Raw genomic sequence first — 18235 nt, forward strand, 5'->3', positions numbered from 1 at the left:
TTCATCAATTTTGACAGGTTTACAAGGTCCACCAGGTCCTCCAGGTGCATATCAGCTTCATAAAGGGGAACCAGGTTTACCTGGACCTGTCGGACCAGTTGGTCCAAAAGGGTTCCCTGGACTTCCAGGTCCAAAAGGACAGCAAGGTGAGAGGGTCTTAAGTTGCGTATAGGTGGTGCATAATGTAAAAAGAAGCTATGACAGGCTGAGCATTAGCAGGCTATTGGCATAACTTAAGCTCTGTGCAGCTGCTTCTCCAGCCATGTCTGTAGTGGCTGCCTATAGGAAAGTGATGCTTCTCTTTCAAGTCCCAGTACAGCAGAGGTTCTCAAACTGTGGTCCATGGACCACCAGTGGTCCGCAAGCGCCATTCAGGTGATACACAGATAGTTCCCTCTAAGGTGTGCGCCTGGGTGGCTGCACACAAGAGAGTGAAAGACCACCCACCTAATTAGTGGAGCCGCGCAGCGCGTGGCTTTTCTAATTAGGTGTCTGGACCCTGGAGAAGATGCACATGTAAGGTGAGGTGGTGGCCTTGGGGGGAATAGGCGGTAGGTGGGAGGGGGGAGGGGGGTGAGAAGAGGGGGTGGGGAGAATTTGGGATGTGCAGTGCTGCGGTGGCCAGAGAAAGAGACGACTTTTCCCAGCTCCAGGGCTGTGGCTGCCAGGGAGAGTCGGCCCTCCTTCCCAGCCTCAGCTCGGGGGATGCCGCAGCGGGGGAGAGAGGGCACATCCATCGCATTAGAAAGATAAGACTACTGATATTAAAATATGAGTTGTGTGCTTTATTTGTAGAACAAAAAAACCTTAATTATTATTAAGGGTTTTTTATATAGTGCTTTTATCCAAAGCGCTTTACAATAGTTAGCTAATGGTACAAACAACATTTGGAAACATCACTAAGTGGTCCCCCGAGACCCTCAGCAATTTTCAAGTGGTCCGTGAAAAAAAAGTTTGAGAACCACTACGCTACAGGAATGCCAAAAGCAGGTCTTCAACAAGGAGTCCCCACTTTCTCTCTTAGCCCAGTGTCTCTGTGGAACTGAGCAGCATTTAGCATGAAACTTACATAAAACACCTGAACTAGAAAGTTTAAATTTTTTAAAGATATTAAGAGAAGTAGGGAGAAAGGGGATGAGGGGTCAGGAAAGTATAGGGCTGGCATAAGTGGCGAGGGCCGGTAGCATTTTGGATTGGCAAGGGGGAGCATAGGAAGCTGCAGTTCAGAAGGGTTCCAAAATCAGTAACATTTTAAAGGAGAAACTCCTTCCCCCTGCTCTCCATTATTTTATATGGAGGTGATGGGGAAATAAGGTGAAAGACAATTTGTCTTTTTGCATTATCTATTTAACATAAAGGGCATGATGATTCTTCTTGGGGCCATATCCATGCACTATTGTGAATTGGTTAAATGACTGTGAAATCATCCAAATGACTTCACTGTCCAATCAGAATATGGCTTTGGCCAAAAAGAGTCTGTAGCCATGCTCCAATAGTTATCTCAAAGCCTTAATGTCACACTGCACTATACAGTATCTGCAGAAGAACAGGTGTAACTGAAATATCTGGAGCAGAGTGGAAGTACCAGTTTGGTGCTGGTACTGTTAAACTGCATCCCCTGCATACAGCTGTCTGGTATTTAAATGAGAGTGAAAATACACTCAAACAGCTACAAAATAAAGCACTGAACTAACGGGTAAAGCCAAAACCAATCTGGCAAAGACTCATAGACTCATAGACTTTAAGGTCAGAAGGGACCATTATGATCATCTGGTCTGACCCCCTGCATACTGCAGGCCATAAAACCGTCCCTACCCCTTCCCTGGACTCTGCTGTTGAAGTCCCCAATCCTGTTTTTAGTGACCTAGCAGGGCTGTGAATTTCCCACAACTTGTTACTGACTTTTGGCTCTCTTTATGGGCTTTTATTTGAAGCTCCTTCAGCCTTGTACTCCTGCTGTCATAGAATGAGGAGAAAGGCCTGTGTGTCGTCCTTACTGTCTGGACAAATGCTAGCAGGAAATCGGTTGCTACAGATGTGCACCTCCAGTGGCTATATTTTGATCTTCTCCCATCCCACACCCCTCAACACCCTTCCCCCAGCAGGCACCCCCACCTCCCTGCTCCGGGTACTGGCATTTACCTATAGGTACTGGGCATGTGCTTTTTTCTGTACTGCCAGCCCATAATCCAAAAAGCAAGAACAAGTATGTCTCTGTGATCCAATTGTAATTATTTCTTATATTTCAACAGGAGTGACAGGACCTGAGGGTATACCCGGGCAACCTGGTAATCCAGGATTTGATGGTCAACCTGGTCAGAAAGGAGAACCTGGTCCTTCTGGTCCTCCAGGTAGGTCTGTGTATTCTTTAAAGACTCTGTTCTTCATTCAAGGGACTATAAAAGATTGCTTCTTAAGAAAAGTAAGGTTGGCAGTTGGATAAAGATGGCACAAGAAGCAGAGACACATAACAAAAACACTTGTATCATTTAAAAGCACATGGTCATTGAAGGATTGCTGGCACCTCCAAGAGATTTTTTGATGTAATTTAGTGACAGATAAGGCTATTTCACATAGAATTAAATGGTCACATGTTATTTGCCCCAGTCCTTATAAAAGATGGGGGTAGATCAGATACCAGATAAAGAAAATACAGCTACAGTGAATAAAAGATATACAGGTTCAAAACCTCCACTTTTCTCTTAGGGTAGAGCTACCAGTTATAACTGCAGGAGAAGATGTGTTAGATGCAATTATTAATAATGAAAAGACTCTGGATTTAGAGAGATTACCGGTGGAATTTTATAATACCTTTATTGAGTGTCAGGCGTCTTATTTTACGTGGCTTAATCTAGAAAAGAGATGACTCAGAAAAGAAATGTTCACAGTCTAGAAATATCTTCCAGATTGAATAATTTATTCTTTTGAATATATTGTTTAGTCCTCAAAGTGATAGCCTGGTGATCAGGAATTGAGAATTTAAGATCTCTGCCTAGTTTTAATGAAACAGAAGTTAATATGGTACTTTGATTTAATTGATTTTTTAGCCTAAATAGGACCTGAAAGAGTATTTTTATTTTGAGGAGATTCCAGGTTACATTGGAAGGATCTCTAAAAGTTTAAGCCTGATCTTTAGCAGCACTTTTAAAAGCAAAGAAAGAAACAGAGGTTTTGAATAAATGAGAAAATCACTGCACAAGAAGGTGCTGAATTAGGTCACCATTAGGAACACTGCGCTCAATTCTGGTTGTCTTATTATAAAAATGGTATTACAGAGATGGAAAAGGTACTGCAGAGGATAGCCAGAATGATTCAGTTATTTGCTGAATTTAGTTCTACAGCAAGGCAGAGAGACTAGACCTCTATTCTTTGGAAAGGAAGAAACCTCAGTGAAGTATGTACAGTTCTGATGGGAATAGAAAGGATAGAAGCTACAAGAGTATCTGATTTTCTGTCAATTTCAGGAACTAGTGGCATAAACCAAGCTAGGGGAAAGTCAGGTCCCAAAGGAGTCTAGGCAGAACTTCAGTAGGCAGCACTGGTGCTAGACCATGTATGGAATTCTCCACAGAAGGCAGCAACAGGAACAGCTTAATTAGGGTTCAAGGCAGAGTTAGACAAGTATATGGAGCGGGGGGATGGGGGACACACACAGACGACATTACAGAACATACAAGAGAGTGTATGAATCCAGCCTGGGATGCCAAACCCTTATTAATCCCTACACTATGTTTGTTTATATAAAACATTCCATGATAGCAGAATAGATTGTTTGGATTGGATTGGAAAATTATAAAAATGAAGATGTGCAGAGGAATATTAGTAAACTAACAAGATTATAAGCAGTGTGTTTTATCTGTGTTGGTCCCAGGGCATGAGAGAGGCAAGGTGGGTGAGATAATATCTTTCATTGGACTAACTTCTGTTAGTGACAGAGACAAGGTTTTGAGCTTACACAGAGCTTTTTCAGGTCACCTTGTCTCTCTAAGATGATAAGTAATTATTTCAGTTGAACTGATTGATCTGTACAAAGCATTTGCAGTGTTGTATGTTAAGAACACAGCATAGTACAGGGATCAGCAACCTTTGGCCCGCAGCCCGCCTGGGTAAGCACTCTGGTAAGCGTGCCAGGCCGGTATGTTTACCTGCCGCGTCCGCAGGTTCGGCCAATCGCAGCTCCCACTGGCTGCAGTTCGCCGCTCCAGGCCAATGTGGCCAGCACATCCCTCAGCCCGCACCGCTTCCCGCAGCCCCCATTGGCCTGGGACAGCGAACTGCGGCCAGTGGGAGCTGCAATTGGCCGAACCTGCGGACGCGGCAGGTAAACAAACCAGCCCGGCCCACCAGGGTGCTTATCCTGGCGTGCCGCATGCCAAAGGTTGCCGATCCCTGGCATATTACTTACAATCCATGGTAAAGGACACTTTAGAAAAACTTAAGAAAGATAGCTAGATAGATCTGAAAATAATAGATGATAGCAATTCTAACCATTATAATCATAGAATATTAGAATATTAGGATTGGAAGAGACCTCAGGAGGTCATCTAGTCCAATCCACTGCTCAAATCAGGACCAACACCAAGTAAATCATTCCAGCCAAGGCTTTGTCTAGCCGGGCCTTAAAAACCTCTAAGGATGGAGATTCCACCACCGCCCTGGGTAACCCATTCCAGTGCTTCACCACCCTCCTGGTGAAATAAAGTTTCCTAATATCCAACCTAGACCTCCCCCAGTGCAACTTGAGACCATTGCTTCTTGTTCTGTCATCTGCCGCCACTGAGAACAGCCTAACTCCATCTTCTTCAGGTAATTGAAGGCTGCTATCAAATCCCCCCTTACTCTTCTCTTCTGCAGACTAAATAAGCCCAGTTCCCTCAGCCTCTCCTTATAAGTCATATGCCCCACCCCCCTAATCATTTTGGTTGCCCTCCGCTGGACTCTCTCTAATTTGTCCACATCCCTTCTGTAGTGGGGGGACCAAAACTGGATGCAGTACTCCAGGTTTGGCCTCACCAGTGCCAAATAGAGGGGAATAATCACTTACCTCGATCTGCTGGCAAGGCTCCTACTAATACAGCCCAATATGCCGTTGGCCTTCTTGGCAACGAGGGCATACTGCTTACTCATATCCAGCTTCTTGTGCACTGTAATCCCCAGGTCCTTTTCTGCAGAACTGCTGCTTAGCCAGTCGGTCCCCAGCCTGTAGCGGTGCATGGGATTCTTCCTTCCGAAGTGCAGGACTCTGCACTTGTCCTTGTTGAACCTCTTATAATAATCTTGCAAAACAAGTTCCATTATAATTTCCTTTTTTTCACACTCCTGTAACTTTCTGAAGTTTTGGGGTTGAACTTTTATGCTTGGCAGGATAGAGCAGTGGTTTGAGCATTGGCCTGTTAAAGCCAGGGTTGTGAGCTCAATCCTTGAGGGGGGCCATTTAGGAATCTGGGGCAAAAATCTGTTTGGGGATTAGACCTGCTTTGAGCAGGGGGTTGGACTCAATGACTTTCTGAGGTCCCTTCCAACCCTGATATTCTATGATCTTTGGGGGAGGGATAGCTCAGTGGTTTGAGCATTGGCTTGCTAAACCCAGACTTGTTAGTTCAGTCCTTGAGGTGGCCATTTAGGGATCTGGGGAAAAAAAAAAATCTGTTAGGGACACTACTTGGTCCTGCTAGTGAAAGCCAGGGCCGGCTCTGGCATTTTGGCCGCCCCAAGCAAAAAAAAAACAGGGCAGCCGGAGCGGAACAAAAAAAAAAAAGCGGCTGTGCCACCCTAGGATTGGGCCGAATGCCGCCTCCAACAATCTGCTGCCCCAAGCACCAACTGGTCCTGGTGAAAGCAGGGGACTGGACTCAATGACCTTTCAAGGTCCCTTCCAGTTCTATGAGATAGGTATCTGCCCACAGAGGAATAGTTTGGGAAAATTTAGACAAAATCCCTTCAGCCATTTGAATCATGAGAGCATAAAAAAACATTTTCCATTTTAAAAATAAATAAAATAGAACCATCTTCCTTATCCCATGGGGCTTACTCAAAAATAGATGAACTTTTGGCTTTGATGACTGATTAGGCTATAATATACAGTGTGTGCTTTGCTACATTTGAAAAAAAATACATAAAATTACAAATACTTGAAAATGCAAGACTCCAGATGCATAGAAGAACATTCTGTCAGTGCACATAGGTCTGACCAGCAACCACTGAAGTCAATAAGAGTGTGTTTTTTTTTTTACTTCAGTAGGCACTGGTCAGAGCCTAAGGTTACTAGTATAACTTCATTGATTTTATTTACATTGATGAGAGATCAGAAACATGCCCTTAAAGATAGATGTGGTGCCCATGAATTGTAAGTGCAGCAAGCAATTTAGCTCTGTACTTTTTAGTAGCCACTCATACCATTCCCAAAATTTGTTAATTGCAGAGGCTGAATAGATGCAGAAGGAGGTGGTGCTAGCAATTTGTGAAGGCTGCATTCCTTGGAAACTTGGTCAATTTGTTTGAATGAAGCAACAAAGAAATTGTGCTGGGAAATGTGGCAGACAATTAACACAATCAGAAGTTGTGGCTTGTAAGATCTGCCAGCAAACTAGTTCTTCACTAAGGATTTGACAGGCCCCACAACACATGAGACCTCTGTAGCTCTATTCCTCTAAAGCTTAGAAATCCACAGGACCTGAACTTTTGAAAAACATCAGAGGACATATTTGAATGGAGGCTTCACTATAGCTATGGGTCAAGCATCTTACAAGTACCATTGACAAAGCCTGGAGATCTTGCAATCTTAATCAAATCAAATCCTTTAGGACTGTGCAGCCTGCTTTTCCAGTGCACCTAGCCCATAATGTTGGCTGGGGCAGAGGCAGGCCTGGGGAAGAGGCCCACTTTCCTGCTCCCGTTGAGGTGATGATCATCCCTTAAGAGTCTCTGTGCATCCTTAAGCACAGAAGCTGTATTTTTCCCCTGGTCCTTGCACAGGGCTGGCACAGGAAAAGGCTCCATCCACCCTCTGACTCTTCCCCCCCACGTACACACTCCCAATTACAATCTGCCCGCTAGTATCTTCAGGTCCTTCTAACCTCAGAAAATGTAAACTTCCATGTATTATGTATATTGTAAACAACATGGATGAACAAAATGGGCACTTTAACAGTGCAGAGAAATCTTTCCTTTACAGAACTTGCTGATGTCTGAGTGCTTATTTTCCCCAGTCTTAATGTTGCATTCAATTTTTTTGTTGTTGTTGTTTCATTTAATATGTGTTGTAATTTCAGACTGTTCAAATTCTTAACAGTGATTGCCTGGCAAGCAGCAATTCTCTAGTTCCCTTTACTTGCTTTAATTTCAGCTCCATCAGAAGTTGGCACATTTTCTCTGTAGGCATTTTTAGAGACATTTAATAATCATTCAAAGTACTTTGGTTTCATTTACTTCCATTGTCTAAATTATTTTCCTTTATGTGTTAGAGTTTAAGAAATTAAAGTAAAGTAGTACTGAACACTGCAGAGTAATTTTTCTCCCCAGATAAAACGTTTAACTCTAGTGCAAGGTTCAATACAAAACACTGTGCAAATACATAAGGCATAATCATTGGTTTCCTGATCATTTAAAATTGTTATCATCGACACTGTGTGCAGTCTGCTCAACCGAGTGCGATAATACAGTAGCTGTGTACATTGAGAATAAATATACAATTGATGGCTCAGATTGGATTCTCTCTATTGACACTTCTAGAAATAAAAGAGAGGTAAATGTGACTTTCTGTCTTGTAGGTCCGCGAGGAGCCAGAGGTCCACAAGGCCCTGAGGGTTTACCAGGTGCTATGGGCCCGCCAGGCACACCATCTGTCGCTCATGGCTTCCTTGTTACCAGACACAGCCAAACCATTGAAGAACCAGAATGTCCATCTGGAACTAAACTGATGTACTATGGCTACTCCTTACTTTACGTACAAGGCAATGAAAGGGCACATGGTCAGGATTTGGGTAAGAAATAATAAAATAAATCAAATCAAATAAGATGTTAGCATGCATTACTGATGAGTGTGTAATGCAGCTTAATTTCATTACAGACGAAACAAATATTTATCTTATTCGTAGGCTCATACTACACTATGTAGAGCACAGACTGCATAATAATCATACTTACTTATAGCTATTATAGTGGTTTACCCTTTTCCAGCACTGCACAAACATGCCCTGAGGAGCGTGATGGGACATACCCCCATCCCACTGGTAGAAAGGCTTATGTGCACCTGCAGAACATGCTCCACCTGAAGAAGGAGAGCTTAAAAAGGTGAAACAAGCCACAGAAAAGGGGGGAAATTTGCCTGGTAGCAGGAATGCTGCTAGGGACTGCTAGTGAGCTCTAGTAGCAAGGGGAGCTCAGTCTGAGGCAGTGGCCAGCCTTTCCTTCCCCCCGACTCCCCACACCTTCAGCTTTCGGCAGAGGAAGATTGACATTACAAGCTTATTACCGACAAGGGCCCTGAAGGGCTGCTTCCCATCAGTGACCTGTGGCAGGACCTGGAAAGCACCTCCTGGGATTATAGAGACAAGTGAACTGTAGTTGGACTCTGAAAAGACCCCGGCAGTGAGCTGAACACGTGCTGGGAATAGTGAGATTGCCCACAAGTGGGGCTCCCATAGGCAGGACTTAAATTCAGCCAGAGCTGTCCAGAGCAGAGCTCCAGTAAATATTTTCAACTTCCCTGGAATTTTTATAGCAAGTTGGGGGTGGAGGGGCCTGGGGGCCCCAGAAAAATACTCCATGAGAATTTAAGCCCTGCCCATAGGGGACCTAGGGGCAAGAGACTCAATGAAACTACAGCCGAGCCCAGGGTATGGGTCAGCTGACTACAAGGAGACAATGACTTCTTTGATCAGAGAACCTCAGGCATTCAAGGCATTGCACATGTATAATATATTTGATTGCTAGTTTGGGTAATTACCAGCTAGTAATCAAAAATATCATCTTTGTTTAATGTAAATGTATTGGTGTTACTGAAAAGCCCTTAAGTTTTGCATTCCCTGACTTTTTATATTTAAGTTTGTGATCTTATTGTTGCTTTAATGTATCTTTTGGCATCTGATAAACAAATATACAATTCTAGAGGCAACCATTATATAAACTTGACTTCCATGGAGCTGAGGGGAAAAATTATTTTAAAGTCTGATTGTGGTCTGCCATTGGGATTTATACAGGAGCAAAATAAGCTAGCCCTCCCCTCTCAGACTGATATCAGAACCTCCCTTATGCTCTCACCATCCTGCTGGAGCGAGCCGGGAAGTGAGTTTCAGAGTCAGGGTTGCCATGTTAGCACTTTAAACATTGTGCACTGTCATCAAAATTGCATTGATTAAAATATGCCATTGCCAAATATTCACTGGAACAGAGTTTTACACATTAACCTTTTTATTACACTTTCAGGCACAGCAGGGAGCTGTCTTCGTAAATTTAGCACTATGCCATTCTTGTTCTGCAACATCAATAATGTATGCAACTTTGCATCAAGGAATGACTATTCCTACTGGCTGTCTACTCCTGAACCCATGCCAATGAGTATGGCACCTATCACTGGTGACAATATCAGGCCATTCATCAGTAGGTGAGTATTGCTCTTGCTGCATTGGTTATGAATATGCAGAAGACCTATTAAAAATAGAGCTGGTCAAAAAATTTTCGTCAAACTTTTTTCATATCACTCAGACTATCCTGATTTTATTTTCAATTAAATGACTGAAATTTTTCCATATTGATTTGAATTAAAATGAAAATATTTTGAGTCTCCACACTTTTTCCACTGGAAAAAGTGAAGAGATCCCAAGCCAAAAAATGGTTATTTGGATTCATATGAAACAAAAATATTTATTTTGAATAAATTCACTGAACAAATATAACAGGAAATTTTGAATTAAACAGAAATTTTGATTTTTATTCAAAATTCCAAGGGGAAAAATAATTTCTGTTTTTATACTCAGCTCTAATTAGAAGCACTTTGTGGCTCAATATCTTTTGAAAATATATCAATGTCTGTTTTAACTATCATGCAATATGCTGCATTGTTTTGGACATTGCTTTGGTGCTTGAATACAACTAGGGTTAGTTTAAAGCAAACAATATTGCAAAGGAACCCGGTGTAGTACTGTAAAGCAATCATGTACTATTTGTAGAACTGACTCCTCAGCTGGTGTAAACTGATGTAATTGCATTGAGCTCATTTGAGCTGCACCAGTTTATATCAGCTGTGGATTTGGTCCCATTTTTTTTTTTAATTTACTAGCATAAAACATGCACAAGGCTTAAGGCAGAAGAGATCACATGAACTTAGTGGGCTGCACCATTCTGATTTAATTAGGATCTGACAAAGGAGCTCCAACATCTTACTAAATTGATAATCATGACACACAGGGGTCAGGCAGGGCCTTTATAGGCCATCCTGATCCTAGAGCAGGGGTAGGCAACTGGCACGTGAGCTGATTTTCAGTGGCACTCATGCTGCCCGGGTCCTGGCCATCGGTCCGGGGGGCTCTGCATTTTAATTTAATTTTTAATGAAGCTTCTTAAACATTTTATTACTTTACATACAACAATAGTTTAGTTATATATTATAGACTTATAGAAAGAGACCTTCTAAAAACATTACAATGTATTACTGGCACGCGAAACCTTAAATTAGAGTGAATAAATGAAGACTCAGCACACCACTTCTGAAAGGTTGCCGACCCCTGTCCTAGAGTGTGAGGTTATGCCTATGCAGCAGCTGGGAGGATGCTTCCCAGCTTGGATGGACAGACACATGCTAGCTCTGCTCAAGCTAGCATGCTAAAAATAGCAGTGTGGCTACAATGTCATGGGCAGCAGCTCGGGCTAGCTGCCCAACTACCCAGGAGGTTAGGTGGGATTTAACTCAGGCAACTAGTTCAACCAACCACTTATGCTACTGCATCCATACAGCAGTTTTTAGTATGCTAGCTCAAACAGCGCTAGCATCCGCATTGGGAAACATCCTCCCAGCTGCTGTGTAGACACCCTAACAACTCCTGTGCTCTCTCCCTACCATGGAGATGAGTGGGAGTGGAAATTGCTCTGGTGGGCTTTCCGAGGGTTGGAGCATGACACATTTGTCTATGTATATTAGCTATCCAGACAATTCTAAGGTAACATCCCCCATTGTAGGTATCCAGTGTATCAGAGTACTTAATATGGCGGTTTGTTTCTCATATAACATGAACAAGCTAAGGGCCAATTTTTAAAAAGGATTCATAAGAATGAAATATCACTCCTTCTGCATGGCAACATAACTTTGTGTGTTCCCAGACTTGGAGTTTTATGTGTAAATTGTGTAGTTGGACCCAACTTATGCAAATATTACTTCTGTACTTAATTCCCAGTTTTTTGACACCCAAAATGCCTCAAAATTTGATTGTACAGATTTTGGCCAAGATTAAAAAAAAAGGAGTAGAGATTTGGGTTGTCTGCCTTTTTTTGTGCCCTACTGGAGATGCCTAAAAAGGATCTAATTTTCAGAAAATGGTGAGTGCCCACCCTCTGAAAACTAAGCCCCATTAACTTGTTCATGTAAGGTACCCAAAATCCCTTGAGTCACTCTTGAAAATCTTGAACAAAGAGACCGCTGTTGAAATTTGCCCTTAAACTGCCCACTATCCTATGCATACAGAACAGCTTTCCCTTGAACCCTGGATTCTAAAAGAATCTACTGTGCCAAGAGTTGCCATGGAAAGGTGGTGTAGAGTGAAATTATTTTAATATGTTCTTTTGTATCTGTGCATGCCACTGTAATCTCAAAGCAGAAGGCTATCTTCATAGTCTGACAGTTTCTTTTATTATTTGAGACTGTTCAACCACCATCATCCTGCATCGAAAAATTGAAAAGATGTAAAAGTGTCACTTGCCTGCCCTGGTTCAAGAGACTTCCTTTGTCCCAAAGTCATTCATTGATGCACCAGAAATCTCTTGAAGCAAAGCTAGTACCAGGCGCCTTTTACATTCTATTTTTTCCTCTTTCATTGCTGTGCTTCTTAAAATAACCATGTAGTTTTTGTGCTGGAGTTCTAAGCAGTGTGTGAATCCTTTTATGTCAAATGTAGATGCCTTCACTCTGAATTTCTTTGCTTTTGTGGATTTAACAGAACCCAGCTTACTCCTGCTTGTTATACTTAATTTCTCTGTTGCTCTGATAATGCAATCCAAAGCTGTTCATCTTAGGTATCTGGTTTGAACCAAAAGGGCCAGTGCTAATTAAAAGTGGCTATTTTTAGGGCTATGCTGCAAGGAAGGAATTAGTGGTCCCAGTCAAATTCATAATTAGCAGGAGCCCGTATGATTATCATTTGCATCATAACTGGCATTTATTAGTACTTTGTTTGGCAGTCTTAGCAAAGAGAGAGAGACACCCACCGAGGAGTTAGTGAGCCTGAGCCTCCTGCTTATTTTGGGAGCCAGCAGGTCAGAAGTAGAATCTACATACCTGAACTAAAAGCATCTTTGTTTGTAAACCTCTCAGAATGTTGGTTTCTTAAGCCCAGTGTTCCAGTTGGTTGGCTAAGTTGTCCTTTATTCAGCGATAAGGACCCCAGACATAAACAAAAGTCATCTTTAAAGGGAATACATATGGAACCCTCCTCTGTACATGTTTCACTGGCCTTCCCAATAAGTCTTCACTTCCTCAAAGAAGTGCTGGTGTTCTCTCCAGAAGTCATATAAGTCTACAGCTAAAGCAATGTGTTGCTCCTATTTACTCCTGGTCTCACCAGACCTTCTTCTAGTTCTTTAGCCATTTTCCCTTCAGTGTTAATAACATTGCACATATGCTGGCTGTTGAAATTTAAAATTTAAAAGAGAAAAAAGGGTAAATGTATTGAACTATTCAGTTTATAATAATAAGGCCCTTCCTTTCCTTTATCCAGTGAAGACTAGTAGGATTAGTGACTCCAATGCTTAACTGGTTGGTCTTGTAAATTCTGAACTTGCTGTGCAAATAACTCCCGAAAAGAGGAAATAAATGTTACTATTCCAAGTACATTGAGTTCTTTGCTGTCATGTTCTTTATAGATGCTCTGTATGTGAGGCTCCTGCCATGGTAATTGCAGTTCACAGCCAAACAGTTCAAATACCATTGTGCCCTGAAGGCTGGATGTCGCTTTGGATTGGTTACTCCTTTGTAATGGTAAGTGCACCAGGATGTCACCTGGATCAGAAAAATAATTTATGCTGGTGTTTGATGTATTCCTGCTTTTAGAAAGGTACTGTCTGTCTGTGCCGTTGCAGGGAAACAAGGGTCAGAGGACAAGGTCTCTGCTCTTTTGGTGACTTTAGAAACGTGTTGGCTATTTAATTAATGTGAGAGAATAATTTAGTAACAATTCACTCTCTAGTTTCTAGCAAAGTAATTCCTCTCACAAAACACACTGTCATTCCCTTGTTTACAGCTTCAGCACAAATGCCAAGGACTAAATGAACATAGAAATTAACAGACCTTCCTATTGTCCCTCCAGTTCAGGGTTACAGCACCTTCACAGAGCAATATAGAGCCACTGCCTATGCTCTTCCTGATCTCTCCATGAATAGGACCTTTGTCTAATTGAATTTTTGATCCTTTGAGCAGTCTCTGGTGTGCTTCAGTACCAAACTTTATCTGACACAGTCTCTGGTAACGCAAGGCAATTCAGTTCTGTGGGCCCTATCACCAGTGGATTCCAAGATACTCTCCCTGATTGCCTTCACCACCATGCTCCTCCCAGAGCCCAAGATACCCTGTCCCTGGGACCCATTCCTCCCATTTTTCCCCGACTCCCATTGCTCCCAACTGGCCACCCATTATCCCAAAGCAGGAGGAAAGAGCAGCAGCAGGTTCTCCACCACATTACTGAAAAGAGGGGAGGAAATGCATATGGCAAAGTATTGGTTTAAAAGAGTTACAACCTACTGTCACTAAGGGCTTGTCTACATTACCTGCTGGATCGACGGGTAGTGATCGATCCAGCGGGGGTCAATTTATCACGTCTAGTCTAGACATGATAAATCGACTACCGAGCGCTCTCCCGTCGACTCCGGGGGCTTGTCTACATTACCTGGTGGATCGACGGGTAGCGATTGATCCAGCGGGGGTCGATTTATCGCGTCTAGTCTAGACACGATAAATCGACTACCGAGCGCTCTCCCGTCGACTCCAGTACTCCATCAGGGCAAGAGGCGCAGGCGGAGTTGATGGGAGAGCGTAAGATGTTGACTTACTGCAGTGAAGATACCGCGGTAAGAAGATCTAAGTATGTTGATTTCAGCTCCATTATTCACGTAGCTGAAGTTGTGTAACTTAGATCGATCCCCGCCCCCTTCCAGTGTAGACCAGGCCTAAAGAGTTAGATATTTCTAATCTGGTTGATTTACTTGCATTTTCCCAGCATACCAGCGCTGGTGCTGAGGGTTCCGGACAAGCTCTGGCATCTCCAGGTTCCTGTCTAGAGGAGTTCCGCAGTGCTCCCTTCATAGAATGCCATGGTCGTGGAACTTGTAACTATTATGCAAATGCTTACAGCTTTTGGCTTGCCACTATAGAGAGAAATGAGATGTTCAAGTAAGTTATAATTGATTTTTCTTTCTAAAATCCATATTCACGGCTCACTATACATCTGTAAAAGCAACAGTGTGAAACTTACTTTAAAGTAACACTAGAATTGTTCTAGATTAAGCTTGAAAGATGAATAGCTATTGGTAGTCTATTTGGATTAAGATATACCAAATGAAATCTATTTACAGTATTCCTTTTAGAATGACCTAAGAGTGTTTGTACCTCCACCACACCTGTGTTTCACTTGTGTGATTTCAGTCGTAATTGGGATACACTGACATCTTGATAGAAATTATCCCAGAGCATAATCTCATCCCTAGTGGATATTAGCTCATAATAGAAGCACTTCAAACTAGCACAGCTGTTGACATCTCCTCGGAAAGGGTATGTGTGCATTGCTAATAAAAACCTGTGGCTTGCTTGTGCCAGCTGACTTGGACTCGCAGGGCTTGGGCTAATAGGGTATTTAATGGTGGTGTAGACGTTCAGGCTCGAGCTGGAGCCCAGGCTCTAGGATACTGTGAGATGGGAGGGTCCCAGAGTTTGGGCTGCAGCCCAAGCCCAAACATCTACACCATAGTTAAACAGACTCTTAGCCTGAGCCCTGTGAGCCCGAGTCAGCTGGCATGGGCCAGCCATGGGTGTCTAATTGCAGGGTATACATACTCAGAGAGGCAGAGAACTGAATGAGCTTGAACAATTATTTATCATTCACCCATGAGCTTCACCCTGTGCAGATGGGCCTATGCACAACTTCTGTACTATTTAGGCTCTAAATTGAGAATTTAGTGATGCAAAGCCTTGTGCTAGCTGCTACCCAAGAATAAATATCGCTCTTTAGTTCAATGAAGGCTACTCAGAGAAAAAGAGAGAAGAATGAGCATCATAGTTACTTTATTCCTTATGTCCCTCACAAGGAGAGAACAGTAAAACTTGGCATCCCTTTCTCTTTATGAACACCACAGAAACAGTCCTAGTTTGTACATCATATATCCTTGGGTAGGGGACCAATCCTGCAACCTTACTTCATGTGAATTTGAATTGGAGGCTTGATGTCCGGATTATTAAAGGCACATAGTCAATAAAAAAAATCACACTTCTGTCTGAAAATATTTTACCCACTTTTGTTTTTAATAATTTCTTATAACTAAAGAGTTTAGAGAGACAGATCTTTTTCAGTTTGTTTTGTTTATTTTGACAACACTTCGTATATAGTCATTCCCCCCTGCCAAGTTAACAATAAACTTGCAAACTGATATTTTTGTATTAGCAGTTATTGATGGTTGTCCATTTTTTTCATAGGAAACCTACTCCTTCAACTCTGAAAGCAGGGGACTTGCGCTCAAACGTTAGCCGTTGTCAAGTCTGTATGAGAAGAACATAATGACATTTGAATTTCAACTAATGTCACAATATGGTGCTATTTGTTTAACTGCAATGAAGCTTAGATGTATATCATATGTACCTCATTGTTGTCCAATATGAAAACAGTAAAGTGCCTTATAGGAACTTGCATAACTAACACACACTGCTTTACTGGCTCTGTACTTGCTGAAGAAGAAAAGAGACAACAAAGATAAGCTTCAAATACCAAATGGCACTTTTGGTAAAAGAAATGTTTATGTAAATGCAATGCACTGACAGTATAAAAAAGCCAGAGTTCATGCAGAAAAATTCAAAGGTGCTAGGAAGTATGTTGTTGTGCCTTACTTTTGACTCCCCTTTCTTGTACTATATATTTAGATTCATTTCTCCTACCCAGATACGTATGCTATTACCATTGTCTAGCTATCTCAAAATTCCAGACTCTTAGGTATGTACTTATTGTTCCTGTACAAAGTAATACTAATATAAAGAAGAGTTTTGTGATTACAGATTATGTATCCATATTTTCAAAACATAGGGTGCCATCTAGCTTGCTTTTCTATTTGTAGTGCTTACTTCCACCCTAGTCCTATTGGTTTCAGTGGGACTATGCTCCAAAGGAAGGGTTTGCCAAACTAGTTTCACAAATGGGCAATTAAGTGTTTCTGCTATGTTTGGTACTATGCAGCTTCTTCATGCAGTGGAACAAATTTTCCTGTGGAATAAAGAATGGTCCAATTGTGGTTAGGAAAAATATATATATATATATTAGTAATTTATATAGGTATCAACAATTAGGCAAATCAAGCTTTGAGTTTGCTACAATTTCAAAAAGAAGCTTACATAATTTTTCCTCTTTTTCAATACAGTGTCATAAATTAGATGTTAAATGCCAAAATACTTAATGTGAAAAATCTGTTTTCTTTCACTCATTTCAATACCTAACTGTAAATTGCAGAGAATGAACCCAGGTTAATGACTATTTGTGTTTATTATAGTAAAACGTGCTTTGAGCTTACAGTGTTTATTCTGTATTTAATATTTTCAGGGTTTTAAAAACTAATCACACACTGAATGACTTGATTTTCAAATTTAAAAGGCCTTAATTTTGTTAATATTCCCCCAAAAAAGTTTTTTGAAGTGTTCAAAGAAATAGTTCTATTGGATCTCTATGCAAATATTCTGATGTTTGAGCACAGATGTGTCTAAAACTATTTTATAGACTATAACCATGCAAATACCAAAATATTTTTGAGAATGCCAAGGCCTTTTATGTAATTTCTTAAATGTGTATTTCTTAAAAAAATCAAATTTGTAATAAAACTATTTGTGTAAAAACTTTTTTTTTACTAATTTGTTACTCCTGTTTACCCAGTAACAATAAATTATTTCTTAATAAGCCACTAATAAATGCACAAGCTTGATGCAACCGTAGATCGCTTTTGTTCTGCACATCTTGCAATCATAAAATATTTTTGACAGGAGGAAATAAGGAGACAGCTCTGACACCTTACAAGAACTAGTAATGGAAGGCAAAACATGGTTGACACGTTATCGACACAGGTCTTATGTTGAGATGTTTTTTTTTTTTTTTTCAAATTAAAAATCTCACTTGAATGAAATCAGAGTTCAAAAAGCTAGCAGTACGTATTTCTCACTCTTGACTCTTTTGTGCATGTAGTGAGGCAGAATGGCCTCCCTCCAAACTGGAGAGCGAGGGACCACTACAGTCCTCCTGGGGGCAGAGCTGAATCTGCCCCGACCCAGCACTGGAAGTCCTGGGGTGGGACAGGAAGTATAAAAGGAGAGCCCTGAAGCTCAATAGGGGGCTCAATGAGCAAAGATCTTTGCAGGAACCCAGTCTAGCCCCTGAGTGGAGCTGTGCCCTGTGGTCGGAGATGGACTAGTATTGCAAGGAGCTTCCAGGACCGCTGTCAGACGTCTACTCTGTCTCCTCAGGGACTTGGCCACTGGCAGTCCCTACAGCTCCTCAGAGGACCTTTTGACCATGGAACCCTACACCCTGACTGTGGTGGAAAACAACCCAGGTGACCCAGATTTTATTCTGGTTCTGCTGCCGAAGAGTGAGTCAGTGTGTTTCGGGAGGATCGCTGCCAACCCAGTGGCAGACCCATCTGCCATGGTTAGGGGCCTGGGCTGGGACCCGATACAGTAGGGTGGGCCTGGATCCCCTTAACCCCTTGCCACTGACCCCACCCCTGGGGTGGTGGCCAAACTCCCTCTTTTTGGCCAGAAGGTATGAGCTGTGTTGTGGAGCCATAG

General features: G+C 42.0%; 1 protein-coding gene across 5 annotated transcripts in view; it reads left to right on the top strand.

The window, feature by feature from the left end:
• Positions 1 to 17381, top strand: part of COL4A1 (collagen type IV alpha 1 chain) — a 220574-nt gene extending 203193 nt beyond the window's left edge. For 4 of the 5 annotated variants that reach the window (XM_065592209.1, XM_065592215.1, XM_065592207.1 and 1 more), the window contains exons 46-52: positions 18 to 146; positions 2253 to 2351; positions 7770 to 7982; positions 9427 to 9604; positions 13072 to 13186; positions 14421 to 14593; positions 15890 to 17381. In XM_065592209.1, the coding sequence (XP_065448281.1) occupies positions 18 to 146; positions 2253 to 2351; positions 7770 to 7982; positions 9427 to 9604; positions 13072 to 13186; positions 14421 to 14593; positions 15890 to 15971 (989 nt within the window). In that variant the 3' untranslated portion in view covers positions 15972 to 17381. The remainder of the gene's footprint in view (positions 1 to 17; positions 147 to 2252; positions 2352 to 7769; positions 7983 to 9426; positions 9605 to 13071; positions 13187 to 14420; positions 14594 to 15889) is intronic. The other variant, XR_010600513.1, reaches the window with a different exon arrangement.
• The last annotated feature ends 854 nt before the right edge of the window (positions 17382 to 18235 follow it).

This window comes from Chrysemys picta, chromosome 1 (genome assembly GCF_011386835.1).
Source record: "Chrysemys picta bellii isolate R12L10 chromosome 1, ASM1138683v2, whole genome shotgun sequence".
Lineage (NCBI taxonomy): Eukaryota > Metazoa > Chordata > Testudines > Emydidae > Chrysemys > Chrysemys picta.